Source organism: Bufo bufo, chromosome 10 (assembly GCF_905171765.1).
Source record: "Bufo bufo chromosome 10, aBufBuf1.1, whole genome shotgun sequence".
NCBI classification, from domain to species: Eukaryota; Metazoa; Chordata; class Amphibia; order Anura; family Bufonidae; genus Bufo; species Bufo bufo.
Window position 1 is genome coordinate 37920302 of NC_053398.1, and position 11158 is coordinate 37931459.

The window sequence follows — 11158 nt, forward strand, 5'->3', positions numbered from 1 at the left end:
AGAAATAAAAAGCTATAATTAAAAAGAATTACTTTTTTTTATAAGAACTAGCTGTTTTCCTCCAAATTAAACCTAAAAAAAAATAAAAAAAATAAAGTAAACTAAATTGCAAAAATTACTTTGGTAGTCAAACAAAAAAAAAAAAAAAAAAAAGTTAGTCACTAAACCACCACGTGCATAAAATCACTAAAAGTTGCCTGGACATTCAGGCCTTTTTTAGGCCCGGTCATGAAAGGGTTAACGTAGTTACTTTATTAAGCCATCCAGCATCTCGCAGTCAGGCCTATGTTTCGGTCCAATCCTAGGACCTTGATCACTGCCTATAGCAGGGAAAGCAGTAGCAGAAACATGGCGACCATGCCACTGGATGGAATAAATTGACTGGGTCAGGCAGTGGCAGAACAGCCTAGGAGGGGCTGGACACAGAGAGGAGTGGAGCTTTGGTGCATCAAGAGCAATGTTGACTCCCTGATTGCACCAAAGGCCTAATTTGCATATTAAGAAAAAGGATCATAATTCAGGAACGGAGCCTCAGATCAAGAAAATAAAAATATGGGTTTTAATCCATTCCGGACCTTCGCCGTACGTGTATGGAGGAAGTCCGGTCTTTAACCCTTAGAGGGCCGGGCAATTTTTGTTTTTGCGTTTTCGTTTTTCACTCCCCGTCTTCCCAGAGTCATAACATTTTTCTTTATACATTCACATAGCCTTATGAGGGCTTATTTCTGGCGGGACAAGTTGTACTTTCTGATGGCACCATTTACAGTTGCGTAAAATGTAGTGGGCAAAAAATTCCAAACGTTTTTGAAATGGAAAAAAACGCAATTCTGCCTCAGTTTTTTCAGGGCTAATTTTTGTGGGCGATCTGTACAAAGCAATTAAAAATGGTGCACACAAGCCACCAGGTTTCTGCTGCTTCATACAGCAGACACATGGGGTAATGTGTGTGATTGGCAATAACGGTGATCGCAGGCATTTAACCCCTCACATTTCACCATGGCATCTGAGAGCGCACCACGTGGTGATTGGGGAAGCTGTTCATTCGTTGTGAAAGGATGAAGCCTGCTGGAGGCTTCAATGCCCTTCACAAGTATATTCCAATGTAGGCCAGCAGGTGGCAGCACTACATTGGAATATCCTGAATCTTCTATTTATCAATGGATGTAACTCCATTCATAAATAGCAATTGCATGTGCTTAGGCCCTTGAGTAGAAATGAAAATTCAAATCATACTCCCCCCCCCCCCCCCCCCCCCCCCTTTTCATCAAATAAAATAAATAGAAAAATAAGCATAATGGGCTTCACCGGGTCCAAAAATGGCACTACTATAAAAATATAAAAATATTTATCCCGAACGGCATAACAGAAAAAAAATTTTTAAAAAAATTGCTTGTTTGCCATTTTTTTTGTCACTTCACCTCTCCAAATTTTTTTTTATAAAGAGTGATCAAAAAGTGATAAACTCCAAAATGCTATTAATAAAAACTACCGATCATTCCGCAAAAAATTAGCCCATACAGCTCCGTAGACATAAATAGGAAAAATGTTATGGGGGTCAGAATATGGCGATGAAAAGAAAATAATCTTTTCCAAAGTTTTTTTGTTTTATTTTTATTTTTTTCATTATTAAAACGCAAGAAAAACGATATAAGTGTGGTGTCGTTGTAATCGTACTGACCCAGAGAATAAAGGTAACAGGTCACTTTTACTACATGGTGAACGCCCAAAAAGAGAACCCATAAAACTGTGGCAAAATTGCGTTTTGCACTACATTGTATGAAATAGTAAATGGGGCCATTAGAAAGACCTACCTGTCCCGCAAAAAGCAAAACCACATATGGCTATGTGAACAGAAAAATAAAAAAGTCATGGCTCTGGAAAGGCAGACAGTTGGGTAGGGAGGTCGCTGGTAACAGATTCCCTTCAGTGGGGCTGTGTAACATTTACTTCACATCTTCATAGCTTCTAATTGATGACATTAATGTGGACTTCTGTACAACGCAGGATGACAAAGTTAGACGTTCAGAACTATCTGCAGCGGATATACAACGTGCCTGTCGCTGCTGTCCGAACTCGCATCCAGTATGGTGAGTAAAGAGCCCCAGTCCAAGCCCTTTGTGTTGTGACCTCTTACCCTGGAAGTAGAAGTCACACTGCCACTTCTGGTCTATTGGATTATCCAGGCTTTAATATAGCGGCCAGCTGGAATAAACTGCATGTTCACATGTTGGAAAAATCAGACGTGTATTTGCTGCGGAATCCATAGCAGAGATCGAAGGTGACCCATTCTGAGGCTAAAGTGCCTGTGGATCCCCACCGCAGGATCCCAGCCAAGATCGGACATGGCTTTTCATGACTTGGTATTTAAAGGGGTTATCCCATCATAATGATCACTGTTAAATCTGTTAATGATTTGACAGTGATCATTTTTGTAAATATACTTTATTAACAAATTCCCACCGATTAGGAGAAAATTCATCCCCACTTACCTCATTGTTGTGACTCGGTCTCCCCTGGTTACGACCACCGCTCTTCCGCAAAATCCCGATGGTCGCGCTTGCCCAGAAGACTTCTTCTTTTCTCCCGGCCGGGCCACTCGCTGTCCTGAACGCGCACGCTGCCGCGCATGCGCGACTGTGACTTCTTCCCGGCCAGAATAGTACAGAGATGCGAACGCGCACGCCGGCTCTGTACTATACTGGCCAGAAATAAGTCGCATTGCGCATGCGCGGCAGCGTGCGCGTTCAGTCCAGCGCGCGGCCCGGCCGGGAGAAGACTTCAATCAAGATGAAGCCCGCCCCCAGCCAGAATCCAGGAAGTGAACACGCGGTGGCAGCAGGTAAGTATGAAAACGCAAAGTGGGATAACCCCTTTAAGTCCACGCTGCTGATTCCAAAACTGCGTCAAAGTACATGTCTCTTCCGTAAAAATAAAGGTGGGCGCCCACATGCGCATTAGCCCCATTGAATGGGGCCAATCCACAGTTGGATCCCTGGTTTCAAACTACAGATCCACGGCAGACTCCTAACGGTGAGCTTTGGACTTGCACAGCGGATTCTGCGGAAAAGACGCCTCCGATTCCTTTCGACGTTTGAACATACCCTTAGTTTACAGCAACAAATAGCAGATACAACTGCACGTGATTTTTCCTGCAGAATACGCACTGAAATCTGCCATGTAAACCTGTATATACGCCTCAGATGTTCCATTACAGAACTGCTTACCCTAAACATGCATATGGATGTGAGATCAGACTACCCTCTTTAAATAGTCACTGTACTTTCATACAATTTAAAAAAAATTTTTTTTTAAATCACTTCATTTAAAAAAATCTGCCTGCATCCACCTGAAAAACGCTGTATGGTTGTGGCCACTAGGGGTCTCACTTCCACCTAACTTGTAGCTCACTGCCCGTTGTTAGGCTAGATCTGTCTCCAGTAACACAGAAGATTGTTCACAGGAAATGGGGCGTGTCAGAGATTCCTGAGCCTGATAGAAGCACTGCCTCTACAGTGCTTCTGAAGAGCAGAGAAGCTTCTGTGTGTCTGTACGGCTACTTTCACACTAGCGTTTTGGCTTTCCATTTCTGAGATCCTCAACTGGGTTGTGAATTGCGCCTTGTGTCCATCCGCTCACCGCACGAACCATATACCCCCCCCCCCATATACCATTTCTGAGATCTGTCATGGGCTCTCACAAGGGGTCCAAAACAGATCACTTTTACCCTAATGCATTCTGAATGGAAAAGGATCCGCTCAGAATGCATCAGTTTGCCTCCGTTCAGTCACCATTCTGCTCTGGAGGCGGACACCATAACGCTGCCTGCAGCATTTTTCTGTCTGCCATGTGATGCACAGCTAGATGCATTTCTATCACAAGCAGGGTCTCCTCTCTGTGCAATCTGCCAGTATTGTATGCAGTGGCCTCACTTCCCAATATGTTTGTTTTCTTCAAGGGAGAAAAAAAGAGCTCACGCTTAGGCTACTTTCACATTAGCTTTTTTTGCGAATCCGTCATGGATCTGCAAATACGCTTCCGTTACAATAATACAACCGAATACATCAGTCATGAACGGATCTGGTTGTATTATGTCTTCTATAGCCATGACGGATCCGTCATGAACACCATTGAAAGTCAATGGGGGACGGATCAGTTTTCTATTGTGTCAGAGAAAACGGATCCGTCCCCATTGACTTACATTGTGTGGCAGGACGGATCCATTTTCTCTGACACAATAGAAAACTGATCCGTCCCCCATCGACTTTCAATGGTGTTCATGACGGATCCGTCATGGCTATAGAAGACATAATACAACCAGATCCGTTCATGACGGATGTATTCGGTTGTATTATTGTAATGGAAGCGTATTTGCAGATCCATGACGGATTCGCAAAAAACGCTAATGTGAAAGTAGCCTAAGTGTGATCTCTTCCTTCTCCCTAGAAGAAAACAAACATATTGGGAAGTGAGGCCACTGCATACAATACTGGCAGATTGCACAGAGAGGAGACTCTGCTTGTGATAGAAATGCATCTAGCTGTGCAAGTGAAACAGGGAATAATATAGCTGAGGAAGACCTTATGGAATCCCTAAAAAGACCTGCTCCTTTACAGTTATGATTCGACATTGAAGCACAGCCATTATGAAAACTTTTTTAGAAAATTTAGCTAAGTTTTAAGATTGCACCAGCTTATTATTTTTTCACAAAAATAATTTTCACCTCTCCAGGTAACAACCGGAAAAAGAATCATCTACACCAAAGAGTGAAAGTCCCTGACTACAAGGTAGCCTACGTCCAGCTGGTGAGTATTGCTTCCGAAGCTGATCTAGGACTCGCTCGTAGTTTTCCACATTTGTTGATGGCCATGTGCTTTGTCCGCTTGTTAATTAACTTCATTCTACAGAGCCTCCTGGATCGGTACAATGAGGCTGTTGTCTTTGTTTCTTTTGTAGTGCCAGGCCTCCTAATGCTGCTTGTCTGCTCCCTGCAGTCAACAACACATGTCTGGTGACTCAAATGTTCTGAGCTTTGAAAATGAGGGTTGTATTGTAATGCAGTGTGTGTTTACAGCTGACATCGTTCCTGGATTGAGTTACAAGTGTCTCTGATTCAGAGCTTTAATATTTCCTGTGATGTGCCTGTGATATTGATAGTGCCTTAACCATGTCAGGCTGTTTTGTCTTTGTTGTCTGCACCCCACTCACGCAAAGACATGTTTACGCCCTCCTCCACTCATCAATGACTTTTTCGCCTATGGAATATACAGTTTTAAGGCCCTTTCCCTCCCTATTTAGTTAGAAGATGTGCTGCCTCCATCAAGTTGTGCTGACAGCTACCCCCTTCTTTTGCACAGGGCCAGGGACAAACCTTCCAGTTCCCGGATCTCTTTCCAGAAAAGGATACCTCCGTAGAATCTGGCTCCTTTGAAGAACTGCAAGATGAATTTATGGAGAATGAAAAGCAGCGCCAGCTGAAAGACCCGCGTAGGGGTGGGCTCAACGACTGGTTTGGACTTTGATGCTTCTGTTTTCAAATTCCGTTTATCCTTACACCGACCCAGTTCTTCAATCCACTCATCCGAAAAATGAATTCTCAATCTCATGGTCAGGTCATCATGTACTTTTATGTTTCCCAGCATGGACAAACTGACTGTTGTGTGGACAACTGCAGAGGGCGCTATCACTTGTTTATTATTCTTCATTTTTGTAAGCAGAGTTTATAGGTATTGCATTACCACTATAAATATTGCTTTAGGACCGAACAGACTATAAATAAACCAAATTTATAACTTGTTTTTGTTGTGTGAATTTTTCTGAGAAAATTTTTCCCAGTGTAAGCGGCACACTATTATTTTTTTTCTTACTTTATCTCCTATAACCTGCTATAATCTCATCCATCCTCCAAAAAATCAGCTGATATAGATGTGTAGGGAGTGACGTATAGAAATTGATATAAACAACATTCCTATGGGGAACCTTTCAAACACCACCCATACACATTAAATGAAAGTTGTCCAAACCGGTCTATTTAAGGCTACTTTCACACTAGCGTTTTGGCTTTCAGTTTGTGAGATCCGTTCAGGGATCTCACAAGCGGTCCAAAACGGATCAGTTTTGCCCTAATGCATTCTGAATGTTAAAGGATCCGCTCAGAATGCATCAGTTTGCCTCCGTTCAGTCACCATTCCGCTCTGGAGGCGGACACCAAAACGCTACCTGGCGAAGCAGAACCAAACGGATCCGTCCTGATGCACAATGTAAGTCAATGGGGATGGATTAGTTTTCTCTGGCACAATAGAAAACGGATCCATCCCCCATTGGCTTTCAGTAGTGTTCAAGACGGATCTGTCATAATACAACTGGATCCGTTCATGACGGATGCATGCGGTTGTATTATTGTAACAGAAGCGTTTTTGCAGATCCATGACGGATCTGTAAAAAATGCTAGTGTGAAAGTAGCCTAAGCTGGACCGGCCTGACTCTATTAATGTGCATGGGGGAAGGGTAGAGGATAAGACCGCGGCCAGTTGGTGGTGACAGCTGGAGAGAAAAAGAATAGGGCCTAAAAATGTAATTTGCCCGATCCTTCTCCCCTTTGACATCAGCTGTAAATGTATAGTTGGGAGCTCCAATACACATTAGGCTGGCCATGCACTTAAGACAATTATTGGCCATACTGCTGGTGATCAGTCCCACCAGCAACATGTCATCCAAAGTCACAGTAGCGTTGGGAGTCCGGAAGTCTGATCTGGAAGGCTGTTTAATGGCACAAGCAAAATTTGTCTATTTAGAAACCAGGCATTTATGGTGGAAAACCGTCCGAATCCAATTACAGTCAATGGAGATCCACTGGTAGACGATCGTATCTGGCAGTGCTGGATACAGTGAGCTCCGGTAGCCTGATCTGACAAAGGATCCCAACGCTTCTGTGAACGTAGACTAGACCATTCTTTAAAAAAAAGAATGGACTCCCTGGTCCTTGAGAACAATGTCAAATGATCAGCCATGTTCAGCCGATTATGCCTTAGATGTGCAGTTTTGCCCAACAATGGCAAAATTTTTCCAGCTTGGCTGATTGCACTTTTGTCAGACAAGAGTCTGACTTTTGCCATCGTGAATGATTGTTCACCACTTTTTTTGGCAAGCTTAAAACTGTCAGCCAGGCAAGTTCTGCCTACGGTAGTATAATGTATGTGGTAGCCTAAAAGAGTAACTGTCATTTTTTATTATTTTTATTTGCTAGTTTATTAGAGCTAGGCATGTATACCTGAGTTAGTCTGTCAATGATTGTCAAAAGATCTGTAATTACCTTATAATAACAGCTTTCATTAATGTCCTCTGTCCCTTTCTACTGGTCTTTTTAAAAGACCGTTGCTAGGGCTTGTCTGTCTTCCTTTTAGTATAAACAGAAGACGGAGGGGCGGTCCTCCACACTGCATGCCTGCATTAGGCTCCAGAGTGAGGAGGCATGTCTCTCAGTAATCCAATCTGATTGGCTGGCAGGGAGCTGCTGGCTACAGCAAGTATGTATGGGAAGTGAGGGAAAGCAGTTTTGGCCTCAGAGAACTGGCAGAGGAGCCACCTTGAGAAGGTCCTCATATTGTAAATGTTTAAACAGCCATAACTAAGGGAAAAACTCAAGGAAAACAGTGGTATGTGAAGAAACTAAAGATTGCTTTATGCATAATGCTGCTGCAGCAGTAACCTATGCTAAAATAGATTTTTTTTTTAATGAAAACATGACAGTTACCCTTTAAAGGGTTTTTATTGTCTTGGACATTGGGGGCATATAGCTAGGATATGGCCCCAATGTCTGATAGGCGCCGGTCCCACACCTATCCTGAGTACCGAGCCCGCAAAGTGCAGGAGGATGCCATTCATTTCTACGGGACCACTGAAATGAATGGGAAGCCACCACTCTATTCACTTTTATGGGGCTTACAGAAATAGCCGAACACACAGCTCGGCTATTTTCGGCAGTCCCATAGAAATAAATAGAGGGCGACCGTAAATGTGCGGTGCAGCCTCCGTTCTAAGGATAGATGTGGGTCACACCTATCGTGTGTCAAGCCTGGACCAAAAAGCTAAGGGTAGGTTCACACCTCTGTTTATCGGATCTGGCAGGTTTTTTCGGCAGAGAACAATGCCAGAGTTCACTGGAATCAGTGTGGATTCAGAATGGCTCGCATTTCTCTATAGAAAAGTATGTACAGTTGCAAGAAAAAGTATGTGAACCCTTTGGAATGATATGGATTTCTGCACAAATTGGTCATAAAATGTGATCTGATCTTCATCTAAGTCACCACAATAGACAATCACAGTCTGCTTAAACTAATAACACACAAAGAATTAAATGTTACCATGTTTTTATTGAACACACCATGTAAACATTCACAGTGCAGGTGGAAAAAGTATGTGAACCCTTGGATTTAATAACTGGTTGAACCTCCTTTGGCAGCAATAACTTCAACCAAACGTTTCCTGTAGTTGCAGATAAGACGTGCACAACGGTCAGGAGTAATTCTTGACCATTCCTCTTTACAGAACTGTTTCAGTTCAGCAATATTCTTGGAATGTTTGGTGTGAATCGCTTTCTTGAGGTCATGCCACAGCATCTCAATCGGGTTGAGGTCAGGACTCTGACTGGGCCACTCCAGAAGACATATTTTCTTCTGTTTAAGCCATTCTGTTGTTGATTTTCTTCTATGCTTTGGGTCTATGTCCTGTTGCAACACCCATCTTCTGTTGAGCTTCAGCTGGTGGACAGATGGCCATAAGTTCTCCTGCAAAATGTCTTGATAAACTTGGGAATTCATTTTTCCTTCGATGATGGCAATCCGTCCAGGCCCTGACGCAGCAAAGCAGCCCCAAACCATGATGCCCCCACCACCATACTTCACAGTTGGGATGAGGTTTTGATGTTGGTGTGCTGTGCCTCTTTTTCTCCACACACACTGTTGTGTGTTTCTTCCAAACAACTCAACTTTGGTTTCATCTGTCCACAGAATATTTTGCTAATACTGCTGTGGAACATCCAGGTGCTCTTGTGCAAACTGTAAACGTGCAGCAATGTTTTTTTTGGACAGCAGTGGCTTCCTCTGTGGTATCCTCCCATGAAATCCATTCTTGTTTAGTGTCTTACGTATCATAGATTTGCTAACAGGGATGTTAGCATATGCCAGTGACTTTTGTAAGTCTTTAGCTGACACTCTAGGATTCTTCTTCACCTCATTGAGCAGTCTGCGCTGTGCTCTTGCAGTCATCTTTACAGGACCGCCACTCCTAGGGAGAGTAGCAGCAGTGCTGAACTTTCTCCATTTATAGACAATTTGTCTTACCGTGGACTTATGAACAGCAAGGCTTTTGGAGATACTTTTATAACCCTTTCCAGCTTTATGCAAGTCAGCAATTCCTAATTGTAGGTCTTCTGAGAGCTCTTTTGTGTGAGGCATCGTTCACATCAGGCAATGCTTCTTGTGAAAAGCAAACCCAGAACTGGTGTGTTTTTTTTTTATAGGGAAGCTGTAACCAACACCTCCAATCTCATCTCATCTCATTGATTGGACTCCAGTTGGCTGACACCTCACCCCAATTAGCTCTTGGAGATGTCATTAGTCTAGGGGTTCACATACTTTTTCCACCTGCACTGTGAATGTTTACATGGTGTGTTCAATAAAAACATGGTAACATTTAATTCTTTGTGTGTTATTAGTTTAAGCAGACTGTGATTGTCTATTGTTGTGACTTAGATGAAGATCAGATCACATTTTATGACCAATTTGTGCAGAAATCCATATCATTCCAAAGGGTTCACATACTTTTTCTTGCAACTGTACCTTGTCTGATGTAATTTCCTCTTTAGAGCAGTATGGGGGAAAAAAACACCACACACATTTACACTTGATGTTTTTGGGACAAAAAATGCCAGAAAGGAGGGGGGGGGGGGGCACCTGAAGTCTCAAAAACACAACTACAAAAATTCTTGTGCTGCATTTAATATTTTAATATTTCCCATAGATGTCCATTAAACAACTAGAGCTCGCCATTTTGCCAAAAAACTCCAGTTAAAAAAATGCACCAAAAATTGCAAAATGCATGTGTGTGTGAAAAGAACTTCAGAACAAGCTTTAATTAAAGGGTGTGTCCACATGGGACTATTAGGTTGTGGATCTGTAAGTACCACCAAAGTTGATGGGATTTTGAGAACTGTCACCCATAGGCTTAATGCACACGACCGTTGTGTGCATCCGTGGCCGTTGTTCCGTTTTCCGTGATTTTCTGCGGACCCATTGACTTTCAATGGGTCCGTTGAAAACTCGGAAAATGCATCGTTGTTCATCCGCGGCCGTGATCCGTGTTTCCTGTCCGTCCAAAAAATATGACCTGTCCTATTTTTTTGACAGACAATGGTTCACGGACCCATTCAAGTCAATGGGTCCGTGAAAAAACACGGAGGCACACAAGATTGGCATCCGCGTCCGTGATCCGTGGCCGTAGGCTACTTTCACACAGACGGATTTCACACAGACTTCGTGAAAACTCATATCCGACAGTATATTCTAACACAGAGGCGTTCCCATGGTGATGGGGACGCTTCAAGTTAGAATATACTAAGAACTTTGTACATGACTGCCCCCTGCTGCCTGGCAGCACCCGATCTCTTACAGGGGGCTGTGATCCGCACAATTAACCCCTCAGGTGCCGCACCTGAGAGGTTAATTGTGCGTATCATAGCCCCCTGTAAGAGATCATGTGCTGCCAGGCAGGAGGGGGCAGTCCCCCCCTTCCCCTGTATTTAACTCATTGGTAGCCAGTGCGGCCCCCTCCCTCCCCAGTATTATATTCATTGGTGGCCAGTGCGGCCTCCCCTCTCCCCCCCCTCCCTAATTAAAATCACCCCCCCATCATTGGTGGCCAGTGCGGCCTCCCCTCTCCCCCCCTCCCTAATTAAAATCACCCCCCCATCATTGGTGGCCAGTGCGGCCTCTTCTCTGCTACTGCAGTTCTGGTTGCCATGGTTACTTAGTAATTTTTAGAAGCATTATACTTACCTGCGATGTCTGTGACCGGCCGGGGGCGCGCCTCCTACTGGTAAGTGACAGGTCTGTGCTATAGGCAATGCGCCGCACAGACCTTTCACTTACCAGTAGGAGGAGCG

At 43.6% G+C, this 11158-nt stretch overlaps 1 protein-coding gene across 7 annotated transcripts in view; it reads left to right on the top strand.

Annotated features, from left to right (window-relative positions):
- Positions 1-5794, top strand: part of MRPL23 (mitochondrial ribosomal protein L23) — a 35809-nt gene extending 30015 nt beyond the window's left edge. For 5 of the 7 annotated variants that reach the window (XM_040409449.1, XM_040409452.1, XM_040409448.1 and 2 more), the window contains exons 3-5: positions 2005-2087; positions 4729-4802; positions 5355-5794. In XM_040409449.1, coding sequence (XP_040265383.1) covers positions 2005-2087; positions 4729-4802; positions 5355-5519 — 322 coding nt within the window. In that variant the 3' untranslated portion in view covers positions 5520-5794. Of the gene's footprint in view, positions 1-2004; positions 2090-4728; positions 4803-5354 lie in introns of those variants that run through there. The other 2 variants (XR_005774519.1, XR_005774520.1) reach the window with 1 other exon arrangement.
- Positions 5795-11158: the final 5364 nt, after the last annotated feature.